General features: G+C 42.1%; 1 protein-coding gene and 1 long non-coding RNA gene across 2 annotated transcripts in view; both read left to right on the top strand.

Annotated features, from left to right (window-relative positions):
* The window catches only part of LOC146679642 (uncharacterized), a 167,233-nt gene that overhangs the window by 51,136 nt on the left and 92,333 nt on the right, over positions 1-23,764 (top strand). The window lies entirely within an intron of this gene.
* LOC146679648 (protein NLRC3-like) overlaps positions 16,003-23,764 on the top strand; it is a 43,238-nt gene continuing 35,476 nt past the window's right edge. The window contains exons 1-2 of the mRNA XM_085450346.1: positions 16,003-16,046; positions 16,653-16,705. Coding sequence (XP_085306472.1) covers positions 16,015-16,046; positions 16,653-16,705 — 85 coding nt within the window. The 5' untranslated portion in view covers positions 16,003-16,014. The remainder of the gene's footprint in view (positions 16,047-16,652; positions 16,706-23,764) is intronic.

Here is a 23,764-nt window from a genome sequence, read left to right as displayed (position 1 = left end):
CTCCATCAGTGACGGAGAGAAGAACTGAGACTGAGAGACATACAGCTGCAGGTCAAAGGTCAGAAACGCCCGCTCTTTGTACGGGTCAGGAGTTAGTACTGCAGAGGTCAGAGGTCAGCTTGCTGACAAACCATTTGAAACAGTTTGGAGCTAAAAGCACAACAGCAGAGGAAAGAAGAGACACTGCAGAGATGATGCAAAATATTGTGTTTTGTTCTCAGCTGTCAAAAAGTGTAACACACGTGTTCCAGCACAGCCTTTGTGTACTTTCACTTCTCCATACTGTCCATTGGAAATCCTGTTTGTTACTTTTTGATTTCAGTCCATGTGTCCAAAGCAAACTTCTGTCCCACACTTTCTCTGCTGACTCTTCACCGATGCTCAGATGATCTCAGATGATTTCACCAGAACTCATCAAAATTCGGGCTCCACAGAAACCCAGACGTCACTAAACAAGCGTAACAAGCAAAGTGAAAACTGGTCGTTCAGCTTTATTGACCAAAGATAAGCTCACATGTCACCTCATGACACAGACACTTATTTCCACAGCATGCACGAGGACTGACAATAAGTGTCTATAAAGCCACTTCTATCTGCCACACCTGTGCTTCTGTCATGGTTGCTCTCCTCTCACTCTGTCATTTATCCACAGTCTGCCTCCCTCTGCTCCGTCAGCTGATGTCCTCTCTACACCACCTGCTGTGTTTTATCCTGCAAAAACACATTTAAGAAGCGTTGCACAGAGTAACGGGAGGAACTGCTATAAAATCCATTTAAAGGAGGTGGTGCTGAGTGCTGTGACTGGGGTCCCACCACTGACATCACGGGTGGAGGACATGTTGGAAAACTGCTACAAAGTGCTGTGCAGCCAGCAGAGCTTACAGTCTGTCCTGTGTGTCATACAGGCTCTCACACTTAGTGTTTCTGTGACACATTGAAGAGAAGTTTGTGTTGTTCACAGTTGTGCTTGTACTGAGTGACAGCTGACATGACCTAACAGGAATAATGTGTCTGTGCTGAATGAGAAGTAACACACAATGAAGTCTTGATGCATCTCAATCATCCAGGAAAGTGAGTCTGTTGCTTCTGTTCATCTGGACGCAGCGTTTTGTGGGAGAAACGTGTCGTCATCATCAGGTGACGTCTTCAGTCTCAGCTGCAGGTTTCAGTCTTACAAACAGGACATTTGCATAAAGACTGAAAGCAGCTGCAGGAACGATGGGCTGGGAGCTCCGTTCCTTCATCTTAATTATGCAGATTCTCAGGACCATTGATCAACAACCACTGATCCATGTCCATGAGTCCCATTCACAGAGATGTGGGAATGGCTGCAGTCACAGCATGTAAGATGGAAATAAATGAGAAGTATTTAGCTGAAGTGGATTTGATTTATGTTACTTCTTTTTTAACTTGTAGTTCTACATTGGAAGATTATTGTGATATTGAAATATAAAAATACATTTATATTCTATTATTTTCTCAAAATAAGCGTCACACTCGTGGAAGCCGGTGTAGCCGCCGAAACGCCTGCATTTATGGAGACTTTCAGCCCCAGGTAGGCCAGTTATGGATCTTGGGATCCACATTATGTCAGCAGCTGTTCTCCACCGTGAACTGTGTTCAAACAAACACGCTCACGCCTCACAGACGACAGCTTACAGTCCTGTAGAGATAAAGTGACTTCGTACAGCCCCGACCTGCAGACGCTGTGCGCAGAGGTTCAGGAGCAGAAGTCCCGTTGTAAACATATCACGGCAGACCCGACGATGTTTGCATGAACGCGCTTTTTTTAAAAGTCAGGTCAAGGCTCCAAAAGCCCAAAGGCGATATAACAGTTTGTGTTTGCTACATGGATCATTGTAGTTCAGCTTTCCTTTGTTATATTTCTTTAAGAGCTCAAAATGTGTTCATTACATAAATCAAATGTAAGTTTCTCTGTAGCACTTCATGGATTTCATAAGCAACACACTGTAGTTGTTCACACAAAGCATAAAGGTAAAAACAATATACACAGTGTTATCTTCATTTTAGATGTCACAAAGTATTTGCGGCTCCCAGTGTTTTCCCGAACCCTGACCCTTTGCGTGGAAACCGGGTCCAAAAGGCTCTTTGGGTGTTAAAGGTTGCTGACCCCTGCACTAGGCCCAACTGACACATATATTTGATTCCAAATACAAAAAATAATGTGTAACCTGCTGGAAGAATGTAGGAGGTTGAGACAGGATCTCAACACTTGGTGTCTGCAACAAAAGACAACAATATGTGGGCCGATCGTGGCTCAAGAGTTGGCAGCTCGTCTTGTAATCGGAAGGTTGCCGGTTCGAGCCCCGGCTTGGACAGTCTCGGTCGTTGTGTCCTTGGGCAAAAAAGCACTTTGGGGTCCTTAGGAACGAGTAAAGCGCTCTACAAATACAGGCCATGTAATGGCAGAAACATTCTCTAGTGTAAATCCTGACTAGTTCATTAACTACAGATCAGTTTCAGTGAACATTATTCACAGAGGGATCTGAGTTCCTTATACCAGACTCTACAGAAACTGTAACACTGTACAGCTCTGCGACTCAACAATATGACAACAATGTAACACACACTAGAATCATCAAATAAAGCCCCACTAACCACTAGAACTAGAACTAACTAACTAGCACTGGACACTTGCATATTAGAGATTTCTACCACCATAGGAGGCGAGATATCATCCTTGAACCAGAGCATCCAGCCCTCGGACATAAAAAGCGACGTGGCCAGGCATGATAACACTTTGACTGAACTGCAGGACTGTGCCTCGAACCACTCTGACACCATCGCCACTCTCCAGGCCACTGTGGAGCGTTTGTCTGCGGAGGTAAAGAAGTTAGATGAGAGATGTGGAGCTCTTGAGGCACTCCAGGAGGAATCATTTAAGAACTGCAGGAATACCAGAAGGCACAGAGGGACCCAAGATGACTGAGTTGGTTCACACCTGTTGGCGGAGGCGCTATCTCTCGAGGAGAAGCCACTCATCGATCGAGCACATAGAGTGAATCGCCAGCGTCCCAAACAAAGTCATCTTCCTCGGCCCATCATCTTGAGATTGCACTACTACCACATTGGTGAGGAAATTCTGCTGAAAGCTGCACAGAACAAGAACCTGATGTATAAGGGTTTTTAAAATAAACATCCTCCCAGATTTCCCTCCCTCTGTTGGAAACGCAGAGCCGCATTTGCAAATATGAGAGGAAGACTACGTGGGATGACCGGCGTCAGGTACAGACTGCTATACCCTGCAAAGCTGTTAGTGACCCATGGTGATGTGAGGAAAAGCTTTACCGATCCCAAAGAGACCGTAGACTACGCGGAGAAGCACCTCTCCCACCCACCTTCAAATGTATTAAAAGCAAGGATATATCTATATGTCTAACGCTGACACAGCACTGTGTTTCTTCTTTTCCCTTTATATTCCATGTAAAGGTGAATATGGAGCGTTTATGGCGATTTTCTGAATCTCGGGCAGATGAACTTCCCTGAAGTGTTTCTTGCTGGGTGTCGAGTGTTTGACCGACGCATGAAACGACACGTTTGTGAGTCTTTGTGAGTATTTATCACACGGCGTGCTGCGGGGAAAAGCCTGTTGTAACATTCATGTTTTAGCCCCTGACGGCTCTTTTTGGCTTTTCATCCCTAAACTCTCTGCATGCTCTCTCATGTGATTCCTTTTATTTTGAAAAGTCTCAATAGGATCTTGAGCTTTATTGTGAAAGGTTTATGTGGAAAATAAAGAAGCGGACGGCGGAGCCACGCGATGGTTTTACCGGCGTTGTTGCTAACGAGCGTCCGTAGTGTGTTTATATTAAATATAAGAGAAAGAGAGAACTTTAATACAGACACTACAGTGAGCATCACAACCATGTAACATATTTTACACCATGAAACAAACGATCTTTCATATCATCATCTGATATATATGTTATATGGAACAGGCCCAGCTCAGGCTGCCTGTGATGCAGCACAGCGCCACCCTGTGGTCATCACTGCACTGGTGACACTACAAACAACAAGTATACAGGATGGACGGTGGCCCTGAGAGCTCACACACACTGCTGCTTCTAAAACACCATGAAACAGGAAAATGCTGTGAAAGCACAAAATAATCACAGTTCAAAGAGACAATAGTGACAGAAACAGAGGCTTCACTGGTGCTGAGGGAGAAATCCCAGAGAAGCTTCCTTCCTGCCAGTATACGAGCCCACCAACAGAGACAGGACCAGTTCATCCTCCATCACTTACTGTGGCTCACGTTCTCTTCTGTTGCTTTGCATCAGGAAGTGACACAGATATTGCTGATTCAACATCTGTGTGACAGCTGGAGGAGCACAGTCTGCAGGAAACATCTGTGCATGTAGGAGACACCAAGGTTTACATGGTGGAAGCAGACGACTGACTCAAGCAGCCTCACATCACAGGCTGCTGGCTACAAGCACATGACCACAGTGACTGGTTTCACTGGTGTCTGTCCCAGTCTGTGGCAGAGACACAGGAAGTCACAGACAGCCTGCACACAGCGTTTCCTCTGGAGTGTGTTTCACACCCTGTTTGTGTTTCTCACTAACATGTTGTAGTTCTTCCTGCACACAGCAGCACTTTGATCATTTCTCCTGCTTTTCTTCCTTTTCTAGCTTTTATACACTGACAGTAACACAAAACTCCAAAGTCATCATTTGAGGAGCTTCTTAAGAGTTTCTGTGAGTTTAGTGAAGTCAGCCTCAACAATAAGTGTGTGTGTGTTGATTATCTAATGTTCAGAGAGGACTGCACTGATGTAGCATCCAGGTGAGCAGCTTATGAGCCAACAGGGGAAATTTAGCTGTATTATTGTTGTTTAAATGTAATAATTTATGATTTCATGTTCCAATATTTCACTTTTCCCAACGTTTTGTTATCATTTGGTCTGAAAACCATGACAAACAGCAGTGTTACAGTTGTTAGCATTAGCTGCTATAGAGCACTCAGTCGCTGTATTGGTGTTAGCGACATGAACATATCTGAGCTAACTGTGTGTTCCAGATGTGCAGCAAACCCAACTGTCCCTGTGTTTTCCTGCTGTAGACATTATCCCCATGATGCTGACGTCCTCTGGTGGGACGAGCTCACACGTTTATGGATTCAGATGCTAACTGGACCAGACTGGTGTCAACCTTTGTGCTATAGAAGCAAATCAAAGAAGAACCAGTTGAACCTGAGCTGTCTGTAGTGGTGACACCAACACCATGTCACCTGCACATGCTGACCCAGGGTCAGTGTTGAACCTATAAGCTGTGTCCTCACAGTTCAATATGTCCTCACTGCACAGGTCAATGACATCAGAGCTGTAATGTTGTTCCCGTCTCACTAAAACTTCTGGCATAAGGTGACTTTTCTGGGTGATTCCTACTCCAGGGTCACCAGTTTGAATCCCTCTGTTACTGCTGGGAACGTGCTGCTAAAGTGCCCTTGAGCAAGGCCACGTCCAGCTTCTGAAGCCAACCCTGGGCTCTGCTTGCTGGCAGTGACAGAGTAGATGAAACAGCTCAGTGGATGCTAACTCACAGCTAACAGCGCTCTGTCATGGATAAGTGAAATAAAGCTGACTGACCCACAGCTGCACACAAACACCTCCAACACCTACAGGTCAGCAGGTCCACTGCTGTCTCTGATGGGCCCAAACTTTGCTTGTTCAGCGTTTGCTGCTGCTGACTTTGAAAATCACACCAAACATGGAATCAAATATATCGACTCAGCTTAGACTACAGAGAAGCTCGGCACTGCTCACAAAACTCAAACACAAAAGGCTTTTTAAAGACAACAATCACTTTGACAGACACACAAACACGACTGAGTACAGAGCAGCTGCTGGTTTGAAGCCACAGAAATGTTCAAATGTTTAAACACACTGCAGCGTTGCAGCCGTGATGCATTTGTGCTGCTAAGGCCACACACATCAGCTGCCTTACATTTTAGTACCAGTTCATCTCTGACCATGGCAGCACAGTCTTTCCAGTACAGTGATGTTGGTGGGGACAGTGGGGACTGATTGTTCATTGGCTGTAAGCCGGTCACATGGACGTTTAACTGGTGCTTTGATTGCTCTGTAGTCTGTTGTGCCTGTGAGCTGCTCCTAAAATGAGACAGATTATAATTGTCACCATTCTGTTAATGACTCTTATTATGTGCGCTCTCCTCCACTGTCACACTAAACACATTAAACCTTTATTTTTGTGTAAAGTCAGGATTTATTGGCTCTTCTTAAAAGCGTCATGAAGTGCAAAACTCAGCAAACATTATACAAAAGTAGATTTAGAAGCTGAACTGAAAACATTTAAAGTGACAGTCAGCACAAATCCAGCTGACATCTCCATCCAACCCAAGTCTTCATTTAAAGTCATTATAACTGTGACACACGTTTGTTACAGTATTAATCCTGCCTGATGCTGCAGGGCCAACATCATGAAACAGGCTCAGCATTTATTTCCATTATAAAACTTTATCATTAAAAACAAACCATTGTTCTGCAGTCGTCCCAGGACTGTCGGTCAAACGTTCTCTCCACATGTTTAAGGCTGAGCTCACTTTATCGTCTGCCTGAAGGAGGAAAGCAGATGTTACTAAACATCACAATAAAACATATGAAATGGGTGCACATGAGGAACGTCTGCACTGTTAAAGCCATGCAAACATCTTCACACATGAAGCAGCAACACCTCTCAGTTTAGCAGCAGCTGGTAAAAGCCACAGTGATCCTGGAGCCTCCCTGAAGGACTCGTTCATCAGTAACTGTCAGGAGGACGATTAAACCTTCTGCACACGTCCTGTAGTTACACACTCGGGAGGAAAGACGACGTCCTCGCTCTGCAACATGATCTGTGTTTCATCCAGGACGCTCAAACACAGATTGGTTTCCAAATATTAGACGCACTGGTTCTTCATGCGTTTCTACCTGAGCACTCAGAGTCATTTCTACAACAGGCCTCCTTCACCTGCTGGTGCCTCTGTTTCTGTGTTTGGCTGTTTCCATCAGTGCCTGATGTTTGTGATCTTTGATCTGTTCTGAAGTCTCTCTTTGTAACACAAATGTTGTTTGGCTTCTTTTGCAAACAAGGCAAAAGAACTTTAATGGATTCATTTGCTGATCTTACTGTTCTGATGCAAAGCCGTCCTTTCAACGCTTTAGAAAGAAAACCAAACAATGTTTTTAAAACTTTCCCAAAATGTAAAAGCTATTAAAACCATAAACTTCTGCTCCTTGATCATGTGATTCTTCTTCTAGACTGTCTGTAATTGTTATTGCTGATTGTCAATAAAGTTGTTTTTTATAAGTTATGTTGTAAAGGAAGCTTGTGGCGAGGGAGGAGGGGCGACTAAAAGCAGGTTCATATAGTGGGAAAGTCCTCAGGTCATGTGAGGATATTTACTGATGCGTCAACACTGTCAGATAAAAGAACGGCTGCTGCATTTGTTCTCCCACAAATAAGTTTGGTGATGAGTAAAAGAATTACAGATGATGTGGCAGTTTATACTGGGAGCTGGTAGTGATGTTACTGGCTTGAACTGGGTGGAGGACGCACTAATATGGAGGTATGTGGTTTGCTGGGACTCTAGCAGCGTGCTAGTGAGCACAGGTGATATGTCTTCAGACTCTAGGCAACATATTGTTTTTGATATACTTCATTTACTGTATAGAATCAAACACAGAGGGATAGAAGTGGATTTCTTATGGCTCCCTGTGAATATCGGTGTTGATGCAATGAACAGGACGATAAGTTTAAAAAGGTGCAGCAAGAAGAAGTCGTGCAGGTTTGACTATAAAATACAGTGAAAGTGAGGTGAAGAGTATAATGAAGGTAAAGATGAAGGACGAGTGGCAGGCACACTGGGACAGAGACGGGAAAGGCAGATATTATTATACAGAAAACAGTCGTGTAGAAGAAGCTGCAGCAGAGACCAGGATGGAATCTGGAGAGTCAGAGTTGGTCGCACAGGCTTGAATAGCACACTTAAAAAGGTAAACATGACACAGGAAGTGTGACTTCTGTGGACCAGAGGAGACGTTTGACGGGTTGTTAGCGTCGTCAGGATGCTGGATGGAAACGCTGTGCCTGATAGGATGATTACAGGCTGGACTTTGTCTTCCTGTTACAGATGGATCCAGGCCCTGGATGACTGCTGGACACACATGACCCACACTAGGCTGCCTTCATCCATCCTTTCCTCCTTCACTGAGACTCAGAGTCAGCATGTATGTATTTATCAGGGATTTGAATCCTTTCATTGCAGAGTGAAGTTAAAGTAGACGTGTGAACACACTAATAAACACAAAGGGACACAACTACTACTGCATGATGTAAAGCTGAAGTATTACACAGCTTTATGAACCTCCTGTTATCCTGGTAGACGAGTACAGCAATAAATCTTTTACTTGAACATCTTCTGGCTCCAATAAGCTTTGAAATGTGACCATGAAGTTAGAGACACACTGACTGAAACCCACAGCTGTGACTGTGGATCACATCCACACACAGTGTAGCTGCTGTCTCTGTGTGAGCCTTTGCACTGCTGCTCGCAGCACCGTTATATCACTCAGCGCTCGCTGCTGTTATTGAATCCACTTTTTACTGTCCGTGCAATCAAGCTCCTCTGCAGAGCTAGAAAATATCTTCGAACCAGTTTATGTGTTAGGGGATCCTTTGCAGCTGTGACTGTTGCCTCTGTTTTTGTCCTTTGGTTCCTGGGAGCCTTTTACATTTCCATCAGCAACAAATATCTGAACAGGCTTTATTGTAGGAAATACAGGAGTAAATAGTTGTCATTATTTATTAGATGTTGTTAAAGATGATCCGATGCTTGTTTAGTTTAATGCTGTGGCTTCAGTCAGCATCACTGTGCTGTATAGTTTTATTTTTCTGATCCTTCTGTTAAAGTTGCTGAATAAAAGCTGGTTGGTCTGCACCTCACCGCTGCCTCGAGCCTCCTTCTTTAAAGCAGCAGAGGCTCTTCATTCAGGTATCACAGGTCGAGTTGTTCTGCAGGAGACCCAGAGTACTGTCCTTGGTCCATAATGACATTAACTTTGATTCATGTCAACATGAAGCCTGAACGTCTGTGATGAACACACTATCAGCATCACTGACATGTTTCATCATTTAAAAACACTTCCTGTCACTGTGGTGGTTACAGTGACATCATGCAGTTTGTGCTTTGACCTCCAGAGGGCGACAAATCAGCACAGACAGAGAGCTCCATTCAAACTTTGCTGCCATCAGGAATAATTCTTCAAATATAATCATCAGTGTTTGAGCAGTTATGATATCAGGGACAATCTAGACATGTGTGACAATACTGAACATGTCACATGACACACCTCAAACATCATGTGATCCACTCTCAGTCTGCACTTTCATTCATGACATCATGAATTTATGATCAGTTTACTCCTGAAATATTCAAATGCTGCAGGGTGAAGAACAACAAAGTGTTGACACATGTTTGTGTTTCAAACAGGAAAACCAGCAGAAATAAATCATCTTTGGACAACATGACAGAGATTAGTGAGTTTCCAACTTGCACTTGAATGCAGCACAGACAGATTCTGATGTTCGTGGTTGTAAACGTGTCCTCAAACGCCGCTCTGACTCTTTCCTTCCTGCTCAAAGTTCCTCTTTTCTGAACTTGGTGTTTGTGCCTGACGCTGATCGTCTCCGTGTGGAGCTCCGTGTGAAGGTAACGTTAGCAGTGTGTAATGTTTCCTGGCTAACATCAGCTGTGTGCAGCTCAGTTCCAGCACAAATCTGCCGCTCCATAGTTCACGGTAACGGACTCATGAGGTCGACCGTTAAACGCTCTCCCGCCATTTTGTCTGTGTGCGCGGATGTGTACGTTTTTGTTACCACTGTCATCTCATCAATAGCCTATTTGTAAAAGATCTCTGTTCATAGTTTAGTTGGATTTTAAAACTCTGTAGTTGGACAGTTTTATTTTGGACTGATGCTAAAATTCTTGCTGATTGTTTCTGTCGAGGTTTTGTACTTGACATCCGCCATTTTGGATGTGATAAGCTGTAGAGAGTGCGTCCAAAAAGAGAAACCAGAAAGAGAACCTGTTTTATTAATAACCTCTTGCAAATAGAAGAATATGAAAAAAACAACAACAAATAGGATAAAACCTTTAAATTACTTGAATTTTTAAAATCACCATCATCTGTTAACACAAATTTGATCATTTCAAATTTTTGTTTTCATTTTCTCTTCCCAGTTACTTCTTTCTCATTCTCTTCATTCTCCTTGTCACCTTACGTCTCACTCCTTAACTGAAGTTATAGTTCTAACATAAGAAGTCCCACCAACGTCCTTTATTTAATCTCTGTGTTGTCACAGTTATTATCATCAGATCAGACATGAGACCCAGACAACAACATAAGTTTACAAGCTAACATCATGTCAGCTAACATTAGACGATAGCATCATAAACTTTAAATTACTTTGCCTCTGATCAACTGTTTGATTACATTCTCACATCACAGGTTTATTTGCTAAGTGTGAGTCCGCCCACATTAGATCCACTTTTCAGCAGGTGGAATAATTTGTAGTACTGCTGTGTTTAGCAGCATGTTTTGCAAATTACTGCATTTTGTTTGACTTCCTTGTGAAATCCAACCCCCCCCCCCCCCCCCCCCCCAATAAAATTACATAAGGTATAAATAAAAGCCAAATAAAAGAAAGAAAAAATAAAATCCTCCTGGATCTCGGTAGCTCCAGGAACAGCTGGTCAGCTGACCTGAGACTGACACGGTGTGTGGAGATGAAGAAGCTCAGAGAGCTACAGCGGGGCAAGACTGTGAAAGCATTTAAAGACAAACGGCACAAATTTTAAAATGAACTCTAAAAGACACAGGCAGCCAGTGCAGGGAGGCCAGCACAGGGGTTATATGCTCTCTTTTACAAGTTCCTGTTAGGAGTCGTGCAGCCGCATTTTGAACCAGCTGCAGACGTGAGAGCAATGACTGACTGACCCCCACATAAAGTGCGTTATAGTCCAGGCGGGAAGAAATAAAAGCATGGATCACTGTTTCAAGGTGCTGCTTTGAAAGAAAAGATTTGCCAGTCGCCTTAAATGATGAAAACTGGACTTCACCACTGCTCTGATTTGGTTCTCCAATTTCAAATCACGTCCAACTTAAAACCAAGATCAGTAACAACAGGTTTAAAATAAACTTCCAGGGGTCCCAAATCTACAGAGGAGGACTCACAGGGACCACTGGGTCCAAACACCAACAACTTGTTTTCTTTTTATTAAAATTTAAAAAGTTTAGAGCCAACCAAGCTTTAATGTCATCTAGGCATGTCATGAGGGGTTTTATGCAGATGCCACCCTTCTGCTTCAGTGGCAAATGAATTTGGCAGTCATCGGCATAACAATGAAATGAGATCCCATGCCTTCTAAAGATGGAACCCAGAGGCAATCAATACAGTAAAACGAGCAGTGGCCCTAAAATTGAACCCTGTGGGACGCCGCATGACAGAGGAGCAGAAGATGATTTGGAACCGAGAAGGCTGACAGAGAAAGTTCTGACACCAACAGTGTTGGGAAGGTTAGTTTTAAAATGTATTCCATTACAGATTACAGAATACATGCCCCAAAATGTATTCTGTAACGTATTCCATTACGTTATTCGATGAGAGTAACGTATTCTGAATACTTTGGATTACTTAACATATTATCATGCTGTTTACAACTACATGATGTTAGGTAATCTTACACGGATGGATTAAGTGGCAGAAACACACACGGGCACAGGATAGTTGTGATGTAAGTTTATATACCAGAATAGGGAATATTTACAAGGAAGGTGGCTATATACAGTGACAGATAAAAATGTGCCAGGAGAGTAACACCGAAGAGATGAGACGAAGCCGAGGTATGCAGATGACGCACCAGAGCTACCTGACAACGAGGAACAAAACAGAGTTTACGGAGTACCGTTGATAGCCGAAAGTTAAACAAAAGTGGACGGGGAGAGTTGGAGAGTTTACTTGAAACACAAACTACAGCTGCAGCAGTGATCACAGCCTGATGGAACGTAGCTCTCCATCGCGGATCCACAGTAGCCAACACCAAAAACAAGGCAGGCGAGCAAGCAGCGGAACAGGCTAAAACAAAAGAGAAGCAGGCAAAAAGTAAAACATGCAGCTCCACAGCGTGGAATCAGCAGATTCAGCTTGCACTAACACGTTACCACTTGTGACAGCAACAATACTCCGACACCAGACGTCCGTGACTCGGCTCCATAAAAGCGCTCACTGATGACGTCCGATGTGCCGCAGGTGTGCCGGAATGCCATCAAGCCCCGCCTCGCCTACCTATGCCAAAAAGGAAAACAAAACCCAAACAACAACAATACACCTACCCACCACCTCCTAACACATGAATGTACTATTGCTGTGATTTATTACTATTACTGAAGGTCCGCGGCTCCGAACCGTAGTAAAGGACCTCTGGCTAATACGTCGGGTTCGTGTCGGCTCGTAGCTGAAAACTAGCTTTACTTTGTTGTGTGGGTCAACTTTGCTAGTGAGAGACAGAGAGAGGCGTTGAAAGGCTGCTCCAACGGAACTTATTGTTTCGGAGGAAAACACGAACACGGTGTACACTCGAGTCTTAATAGCTTACTTACAGCTGGGCTCATCAGGCTCTCTTCTTGGCTGAAGTGGTTATTATTGTATTTACATGCTTCCAGCTCCCGTTTCTGCTCGATGACAACTCGTACTTTTCCTTTTTCTCCCTCCTCGCGCTCACAGACCCATAACGGGTATGACGGTCCATTCTCCCTACAGCACGAACTACACTGCCCATGATGCTACATTCTTTAGAGCTATACCTGTAGCATACTGCCTGTTAGCTTAGCACAACAACAGCAACAACAAAAAGGCGCTCTCTCACCCAGGAAACGCGCAGAGAGAGAGAGCGTCACCCTGTAACCATGGCAACCGTAACGCTGCCGCCTGGAACAACAGAACGTAGCTGTCAAACAAAACCCAAACAGTCCTGACCCGCGACAAGATGAAACAGGAAAGTACCGTCATGTAATCCATTTATTTCAACAAAGTAACTGTATTCTGAATACCACCTTTTTAAACGGTAACTGTAACGGAATATAGTTACTCATATTTTGTATTTTAAATACGTAACGGCGGTACATGTATTCTGTTACTCCCCAACACTGGCCACCAATACCCATCACATCACTTAATTGAGGAATTAGAGTATTGTGGTCTTCGGTGTCAAAAGCAGCAGTTAGGTCAAGCAAGACAAGAACAACATGGTTACCAGAATCACATGCCAGAAGGATGTCATTAAAAACCCTTAATAATGCAGATTCATTGCTAGGAAGGGTTTTAAAACCTGACTGAAAAACCTCAAGGATGCCGTTATCATCTAGTCATCTTTCAGTTGACTAAAAACAATTTTCTCTAAAACCTTGGAAACTAAAGGCAGCTTGGAAATAGGCCTATGAGTAGCTAAAACGTTGTGATCAAGGCCAGGTTTCTTAGCCCTTTGAGGTCCTCACCAAGAAAAAAAGCAATGTAATTTTCTTTTTTGCATTCCTTATTGAGTTGGGTGAGTAATAACCACAATCATTTTTTTCAATAGACCCTGTAGTTTTTAAAATATTGATCTGTACCAAACGGTTGAGTGTCATGCAAATACAAGTACATTAGATAATACAGTTGAAAAAAATTAAATAAAGTGCCGAATTAAAATTAAATGAATAACAAAACCTATCCAGGGCATTGGATACAGTTTATTTCTAGCAGCATGCCAGTGAACATTGCTGTTTTCATTCCATCAAAGGACAGTATAATATCAAACAACAAAATACATCGTTTTTTCATCTGCAAATGTGAAAAATGTGCTACAGCACAAAATACTCACATTCAGGCCACTTCTGATTGAATGCTACTGTGCAAGATCATTTTTGTTTTTTTAAAAAAAGAGAAAAAAAAACAGTGCAAATCAAGCATATCTGCTTGTGGTTTTGGTCATTGGGGTCTTAGGGTGTAGCATTTATTCTGTGGTCTTGGAGAGCTGGATCATGTTAATCAAATTAACACTTAATTTGATTTATCAACAGCAATGGATAAACAATGATTTTATAGCAAATAATCAACATTAATAACATTTAGGTTATGTTAGCATTAGCACCATGAAGGGACAAATCAACTGTTCGGCTGACCACTTTTTAAAAAAAAAATTTAAATATTTAATTTCACTTTTTTAATGCTGTCAGGTGACATACATCGGTTTAGTAAGTCCTCTAACACTATCATATATCAAAAATTATATCTTCTTATCTTAGTTTAATCAAAAACACTGAAAATATGTTGGATGTTTTTTTTTGTTTCTGACTTCCTGTTTGGGAGAGGTATAAGAAGAGCCAACTGTTTACATTCACAGCGCCTTCTGGTGGATTTTTTTGGCATTACAGATGTAAACCAGGCCATCTGTCAGCTCTTTTTTACTTCGGAAACATGGATTAAACAATTTCTCTTCCACGACGCAATCCGATAAAAACCGATCTCTTTATCCGTCGGCTTCCTGTGGCTGTCATGCGACTATTGCACTCAATAACACAACAGCTTCTTGCCATTCTTTGTGTGTCTTTTTATCGCTGTGTGACTGTTTTCATGTGAAAGCCTGCTTGCACTAGTATCGCTTGCCACTCGTTCCCAGAATCCTTTGCGCTTTTACCCTGGACTGACGTCACATTTTCAGTCTCTATAATGGCAGTTGTTGATGGATGTGGCTCTGATGCAGCCGTGGTAGCTGCTGATAATCACGATGCTATCAGGTACTGGCAAAAAGGAGGAAATCTGTCTTAGCACATTTGCGCCGCTGTGTGTTTTTGTGGTCTTCTTTTGGAACTATTTCAGTGAGTTTTAGTCGGAGTGCGGTGAAACTTGGTGTTTGGAATCGGTGATAGCTCTGGGAGCTAACTAGCCTTTCTTTAGCCGGTTACATGAAGTCTGTATGGTTTTGTTTGTTTATGGACTTTTGGGCATTTATGTAACTACTCTTTTAATCATTGCTTGTTTCGTGTGTTTGGTGGTTGTAGAAATGTTTTCTATCAGACTTTAGCAGAGATTTCTGTGGATACCACACATGTCTTTTGCCCCCGGTACGGGAGCGTGGGGCTTATTAAAGTAAATTTGTAAGAATCAGCAATTTATTTAAGCTTTTCTCTCTTTTTCATTTTCTTTTGCTAACTGTGTTTAATAGGAACGTGGTCATTGAGAGCATCTCAGTCGGTGCTGCTGTTTCCTGTGTCTGTACAGAGTTTGATCTTCAGCACATGATGTTCGTCTGTCTCTGCATCTGTTTCTCTGACTGCAGCTGTGTTTGGAACATCCAATCCTCCAACACCTCAACTCTGCTGATCCTTACTTACTTATTTATACTTATTTTCCACCCTGATTTACGAATAAATTCTTTACAAATCCTACCATGTGAATTCATGGATTTTTTTTTTTTCACATTCTGTCTCTCACAGTTGAAGTGTACCTCTGGTGCAAATTACTGACCTCTGTCATCATTTTAGGTGGGGGAACTTGCACAATCGGTGGCTGACTAAATACTTTTTTGGCCCACTGTAAAATCAAAATTCACGTTTTATGCAACTAAAGTGTTTCATTGTGTAGGCTACAGAACATAATTCAGTTATAGACGATATATGAAACATGTATACTTACTGCATTTGAATCATTTAAACCATATGTGATATAAACACCTCCACGTGTGTTTGAAAAAACAAACGCTTTGATTTTGACACCCCAAGAAAATCTTCCTAGATCTGCACGTGTTCAGAGTAAGAGTCGAATAAACAGCAGCAGAAGCTGATTGATGAACAGCTGAATGACATATCAGCTGTAGCTGCAGCATCTGCACAGAGTTTGATTGGCTAACGCTGATTTGTTTGTTTTTTCAAACAGTACAGCAGAGAGAGAGGAGATGAAGAGTGCAGCAGAGACAGTGAAGAAGAGGTGAGCATCTGACAGAGCAGAGCCAGTTTAAAGGAGCCTCACAAGCTCACACATGACAGCTTCATCAACATGGAGCTCTGAGTGTTTATTAAAGGATCATTGGACGCTCTGACACAGCTGACTGCAGCCTTTAGCTGTGAGCACACAGTGTCTCACATTTACATTCACTTCCCTGTCAAACTCAGTAACTTTAAACAGCTGCTGTTATCAGGTGAAGATAGCAAAGCTTTCAGGGCTGAGCCCCAGTGTTTCAGGATAATGGCCCCAGAGACCACAGTCACATATGTGGGGAAGGATTTTAAGTTTAAAACTTCCTTTAAGCACTAACAGCAGAGACGCACAAAGTCGCAGACAGGGAACAAAGTATTTTAGGTTTGTATTGTCAGATTATTTAATCATTATACTGAACAAATATGTGAAAAAGTAAAAACCTCTATTATGATGAGGTTATCACTACATTCACATGTCATCGATGTGTTCTTTCACACAGATCAGTTTCAGTGTGTGTGGCCCGTACACTAAACCATGACACAAATTCATATGATGTGACACCCAGACTGTGTTCACTGTTTCTTTTGGTAAAATCATCTTCTCGTGTTTTTATAGAAAGATGATGGAAGAACCTAAAGAACAGCCAGCCAAAGCAGCTCCATCAGCAGGTAGGAGATCAGTGCTTTGTATGATGAGACGTATGGATGTATAGACTTCAGGCAGATTCTTTTTTTGTAACTGTGATAAGTACATAAAATTCACGAGTTGTAACCTGTCCTAATCTTTGCCTTAATCTTTCTGTGGGACATTAATATAACATGAGAACTTCCAGTCTAAGGAGTTTGGCAGAGAAACAACTGGACTTTTTTGTACTTTGAACCCACATATGAGGTTAAAACGATGCCACCTTAAAATGAAACTGAAGAAATATTGAAACTGAAACAAATGTATTGAAAGTGAAATGATAGTGAAAAAACATAAATATAGAAATTTAAAGAAAAAACTCACTGTTCATGTGGTTTTCACACTTACATCGTTTTTTTTCCACGTACAGTTATTTTTTCAGCTTCAATTAGTTGGCACTGCTTCGGCATCTGAGGGTGCGCTTGAGGGGCGGGGCTTCAGAGCCACATATATGAGCCACATATGTTTGCGCACATTATATTGCTAACCAGTGACTGTAGAAATCATGGACGACCTAATATCTGCAGCAGCTGCAGTCATGAAGAAACTTGCGTATCTCTGAACGGCACATAGAGCGGGGACGCTGAGAGGAGGTCCAGCGTTTACCGACTGTTTCAAACTGACAGACTCAGGTGTTCTTCAGTGTCTGCCTGACAGAAGGACCTGAGAGCCGCCACAATATTTTTGGTAAGTGAAAGGTGTTTGTAAGCTAATCTGTAGCTAACATCCTTAGCTAGCTAGCTAAGATGGGCACTCGGCTATCGGCAAAACTTGTTTTGTAAAGTTTGTTTAGCTAACCCGTGCAGGTGAACGAAATGAGCAGAAACGCACCGGGCTGCTCCGTCAGTAACTAACCACAGTTACTGTACTTTTATTATGAGTATTACACTGTAAGAGCAACAGGCTGCACTCTGCTGCAGCTCCTGTGCAGAGCTGATTATTCAATATGTGCAAACAGCAGCATGTTTTCACTCTTTTGCCACATCTGTAAGGATATTAACACATATTTTAAAAAAGGCTTGCACTTCAGTAACCCCTCATTGATCATTAATTACAGATTAAATAGCAAAGCCTAATATTTATGTACTCAAACCAAATACTTCTGCTTGGCAGCTTAAGTTAAAATGTGTGTTTCATTTTTCCTCGGATTACATTTTTAGCACTGACTCTGTGTATTGTTTTTACTAAGTTTGTTTCAAATATTCAGGTTAAATAAAACAGTCTGAATCATTCTTATTGAGGTAAGTTCACAAAGTTACATGTGCAGTACAGCTTACATCCTTTGAGAGGGAAAAAAGCATTAATATTTGTTATGATACCTCTGTATGTTGGTGACCACGGTGCAGCAGCAGACTGAACCAGGACTGAAACCTTCTCCGTCTGCTCATGTATGCAGATTCACATTCACAAAGCACCAACAACTCAAAGGTTAACATTATATTGGAAAATCTGTTGGTATATACGGCTTTAAGAAATAAACAGCTCGTATGTGAGCAGAGCTGAAGAACTAAAGAAATGTAAGAGAAGATCTTCAGATCCTGGGTGTGTGAGGACAGAAGGATCAGCTCTATTTCAGATTTGAGATAAACTTTATATTTCAGTTTGTGATGGTTCTGTTCTCTTTGTGATTACAGGAGCTGATTCAGACCTCAGCACCACCCAGTGACAGCAGACAGATCATCCAACATGTTCACATGTTAACTGCAGAATGAACTGATGCAAACAGTACAAAGGTTAAAGCACCACATGTGCTGTAGTGAAAGCTGCAGCTGTTTTATGGATAAAAACAAAGTCAAAAGGATTAATCACCCCTGTATCATATGAATGTTGGGTTTTTCTCTGTATCTGTTATTGTACGATCTACTGTACAATATAAAGCACCTTCAGGTGACTGTTGTTGTGATTTGGCGCTATATAAATAAAATTGAATTAAATTGAAATGTAACTGTGTCACTATATATCAGCATTAACAGGACCTCAGCTTGGTGTTTCACAAAGCTGCTGATCTCAGACCTGCACAGCTTCCGTTTTAAACACTGAATGTACTCAGCTGCATGAAGAGCACGTTTGAGTTTCTCTGACACAATTAAATAAAAACTGATGAAGGTCAAAGGTCGTCACTTGTATGTCGAACTACAGACTTGTCATCTGGAATTCTTTCACAGTTTGCAAATTTGCAAATAGTGTGTTATTTACCATTAAGTGATTCAGAGTCATTCATACCAGAGTAACCAGAGAGGATGATATATTTTTAAATATATAACTATCCACAGGACTGAATATAATATCTCTAAGTAAAAGTCCAGAGACTCTGAGGATTATCCAAGTATTTATAACATTACACAAAGCAAAGTTCTCCATCACACAACGCTCAAAAAGAGATTTCTACGCCGAGTATGCATCATTCTCAGACTCCTCTCATACTGCCAATAAACTCTTCCAGCTCCTCCTCCCCTCCAGGAGGCGCTACAGGAGCCTTCAGACTAAAACCAGCAGGTTTAGGAACAGCTTCTTCCCCACAGCTGTCACCCTACTGAACTCAGTCCCCGCTGAGCCTTTCCATCCACACTCACCTAACCCTTCTACACTCCTCCTCCCAGTGACCATGATCCTTTCATTATCAACATTCACCACGTTGGTTACTGCTGTAGTTTTAGGACACTGACATGGTGTAGTCTCTGTTATAGTGCCTACACTGTTATAGTCTGTTCAGAGAGCTACGCTTCCACTACTGTAGATATTTTCATAGCACTCTGTAGATCTGTTTACCTCACAGTGCTTCATCTTTATATATGTATATTTGTTCATAGTATACCTGTATACTTGCCCGTCTGCAGAGGTGGGTAGTAACGAGTTACATTTACTCCGTTATATTTACTTGAGTAAGTTTTTGGAAAAAAAATTTACTTTTAAAGTACCCTTTTTGCACGATACTTTTTACTTTTACTTGAGTACATTTGTGAAGAAGAAACGGTACTTTTACTCTGCTACATTTCCAAAATTTGACTCGTTACTTTTTAAAAAATAATTAGTTTAACACATTAGATAACATGCCGCCAGTGGAGTTTCCGGTAACTTTTTTACCAATCAGATGTGGCCATGCAGTCACATGACCAGCTTGAAACTGTGGCGGGCCCAAGCGTTTCAAAGTAGCGGACACACGGAAAGAAGACACACATGAAAACATGGCAAAGCCAGTTGTCTACGCTAGAGCTGAAGAGGATGAACAGCATTTTCCTCACATACAAAGAATGTTTCGCTTAAAGGCAAGGCAAGGCAAGGCAAATTTATTTGTATAGCACAATTCAACAACAAGGTGATTCAAAGTGCTTTACAGAGACATTAGAAACAAAAACAAATAAAAAGCATGATTTAAAATTGATTAAAACAAGCAAACAAACAAACAAACAAAACAGTATATAAAATCAAAACAGATAAAATCAGAACAGTAGATAAAATCAGTAGTTAAATGTAAGTTTTGAAATTTAAGCTTAAAGTGTGGATTTGGTGCTTTATTCAAATGCAGCTGAGAACAGGTGAGTCTTCAACCTGGATTTAAATAAACTGAGTGTTTCAGCTGATCTGAGGCTTTCTGGGAGTTTGTTCCAGATATAAGGAGCATAAAAGCTGAATGCAGCTTCTCCGTGTCTGGTTCTGACTCTGGGAACTGATAAAAGACCGGATCCAGATGACCTGAGGGATCTGGAAGGTTCATACTGGGTCAGGAGGTCACTGATGTATTTTGGTCCTAAACCATTCAGAGCTTTATAGGCCAGCATCAGAACTTTAAAGTCTATCCTCTGATGGACAGGCAGCCAGTGTAAAGACCTCAGAGCTGGACTGATGTGGTCCACTTTTTTGGTCTTAGTGAGGACTCGAGCAGCAGAGTTCTGAATGAGCTGTAGTTGTCTGACTGATTTTTTAGGTAGACCTGTAAAGATGCTGTTACAGTAGTCAAGCCTACTAAAGATGAATGCATGGACTAGTTTTTCCAGGTCCTGTTGAGACATCAGATCTTTTATCCTTGAAATATTCTTGAGGTGATAGTAAGCTGATTTTGTTATTGTCTTAATGTGTTTTTCTAAGTTTAGGTCTGCATCCATCACTACACCCAAATTTCTCGCGTGGTTTGTGGTTTTTAGATGTATAGATTGAAGTTCTCTGGTGACCTGTAATCGTTTTTCTTTGGCGCCAAAGACTATTACCTCAGTTTTGTTTTTGTTTAGCTGGAGAAAATTGTACGGGGCCTTGGTCTCCTGGTGACATTGTGATATATATTTGTGTGTCATCTGCATAGCTATGACAGTTTATTTTGTTGTTGTTTATAATCTGTGCCAGTGGGAGCATGTAAATGTTAAACAGAAAGGGTCCCAAGATGGAACCTTGGGGAACTCCACATGTGATACTTGTCTGCTCAGATGTGAAGTTACCTATTGATACAAAGTATTTCCTGTTTTCTAAGTATGTTTTGAACCAGTTTAGTACAGTTCCTGAAAGACCTGCCCAGTTCTCCAGTCGTTTGAGTAATATGTTGTGGTCAACTGTATCAAATGCTGCACTGAGATCCAGTAAAACTAGGACTGACATTTTTCCACTGTCTGTATTCAGACATATGTCATTAAACACTTTGGTCAGAGCGGTTTCAGTGCTGTGGTTCTGTCTAAAACCTGACTGGAAGGCATCGTAGCAATTATTCTGTTTTAAGAAGTAACTGAGCTGTTGAGAAACTGCTTTTTCAATGATCTTACTTAAAAATGAGAGATTTGAGATCGGCCTGTAGTTGCTCATTTGTGTCTTGTCAAGATTGTCCTTTTTCAGTATAGGTTTGATTACAGCAGTTTTTAGTGATTCTGGAAACACACCTGACATTAAGGAAAAGTTGACGATCTGTAACAGGTCTGACTCTAAAGTCTTTGAGACCTTTTTGAAAAAACTTGTTGGCAGGACATCTAAACAGCAGGAGGAGGAGTTCAGTTGACCTAAGATGTCCTCCAGGTCTTTGCTGTTAATAGGTTGAAACTGTTTCATGGTGTTTAAACAGTTTTTTGGTGGACACAGTACATATCCTGGATCTGCTGTTGATGTACCAATTGCTTGTCTAATTTTTTGGATTTTTTCTGTGAAGAATTTGGCAAAGTCATTGCAGGCCATGGTCGAATGAAGTTCAGCTGCCACTGACACAGGAGGGTTCGTTAGCCTGTCAACTGTAGAAAATAAGACCCGAGCATTATGGCTGTTTTTAGTGATGATGTCAGAGAAGTAGGACCTCCTTGCACTCCTCAGTTGTAAATTATAATTGTGAAGTTTCTCTTTATAAATGTCATAATGAACCTGGAGGTTTGTTTTTCTCCATCTGCGCTCAGCTTTCCTACACTCTCTTTTTTCATTTTTCACCAGTGTGGAGTTTCTCCATGGAGACTTTTTCCTTCCAGAGATAACCTTCACCTTAATGGGAGCAATAGTGTCCATTACATTTAACATGTTAGCATTGAAGCTATTGACGAGCTCATTGACTGACCCTCTGGACAGGTCAGGTGTTAATGGGAAGACCTGGTTAAAAATTGCACTACTGTTTTCAGTTATACACCGTTTTGTGATCACTGTTGTTGATATATTTGTGTGGGCTGAGATTTTACTTTCAAAGAAAACACAGTAATGATCAGACAGGCCCACATCAGACACAGTAACCTTTGAAATGCTCAGGCTCTTGGAGATCAGTAGGTCAAGAGTGTGTCCTCTATTATGTGTGGCCTCTGTTACATGCTGAGTCAGCCCAAAGTTGCCCAGAGTGTTACTCAGGTCTTTAGTCCCTTTGTCCTGAGGGTTGTCCACATGGATGTTAAAATCCCCAGCAATAATTACACAGTCGAAATCAACACAGATCACAGACAGCAGTTCACTGAGGTCATTAAAAAAGTCTGTGCAGTATTTGGGAGGCCTGTAAACATTAAGAAACACAACTTTGGATGGGGCCTTCAGCTGTAAAGCCACATATTCAAAAGACTGAAAACTTCCAGGAGATAGCTGCTTACATTGAAATGATTCATTAAATAAGACAGCAACCCCTCCTCCTCTCCTGCTCACCCTGACCTCACTGATAAAACTGTAGTTAGGAGGGGTCGTCTCGATGAGAACAGCTCCACTGTTACTTTGGTCCAACCAAGTTTCAGTTAAAAACATAAAATCAAGGCTGTGCTCAGTGATTAAATCATTAATTAAAAATGTTTTCCCAGCTAAAGATCTAACGTTTAATAAAGCCAACTTAAGTGTTTTAGAGGCATTACTTGTCCCCTCGTGTTTGGGAGCAGTCTGTGGCACACAAGGTATGTTTACTATGTTTAAAGATCTTTTAGAGTGCAGCTCTCTGTGTTTTGACCAGGCCACATGTCTCCTTCTGTCACCTAAAAGTACAGAGATTTTAAAACCTTCTAGTAAACAGGGTCCCAGCTTCTCCTGGGAAAAGTCACCACTGCCATAATCCTCGCAGCCCGGACCCTTCACACATCACACATCAGACTGTGGAGACAGAGCGTGAAGGTGGTAAGGAGGAACTAAGGGGGGCGAGGCTGGGCAATGTGACTTCGATTGCTCTGATGAGGGCGGGGCTCGATGGCGAACCTTTGGCCGCTCTGGTGGGGGGTTTATGGGGGACAAAAAGGGATTGGGCCGGGGGGTAGATCTGAGCCCAGCATTGACTCGCTCCATCATCTTCTCAGTGAATTTCAGGTGTGGGGAGGAGGGAGAAAGGGAGGGGGAGGAGGGTGATGGCCTGTCAGGGGTTTGGGGGACTGGGGAAGATCGTGGTCCCTGGTCCTGGTCGTTGGTGTTGTTGAGAGAGTTGGAGGCAAATAGGGACCCCTCTTCTTGCCTCAGATGTCTCTCCTTTCTGAGGCTCTTCCCGGGTGGGGGCAGATGGAGCTCCTCCTCAAGGTTTCTGCTGGGCTTTGTCTGTTCTTGGAGTACTGTTTGTTCCTCTTTATGAGATAACTCCTCGTTTATCTCAGCCTTGGCACCAAGCACAGATGGATGACGTATGGAATAAA

This window comes from Copadichromis virginalis, unplaced genomic scaffold, assembly GCF_057382275.1.
Source record: "Copadichromis virginalis isolate Kocher_CV1m ecotype Utaka unplaced genomic scaffold, C_Virginalis_male_GT1.1 unmapped_scaffold_1, whole genome shotgun sequence".
Lineage (NCBI taxonomy): Eukaryota > Metazoa > Chordata > Actinopteri > Cichliformes > Cichlidae > Copadichromis > Copadichromis virginalis.
Note: the sequence above shows the minus strand (reverse complement) of the source record. Positions and strands in the feature narration are given on the sequence as shown.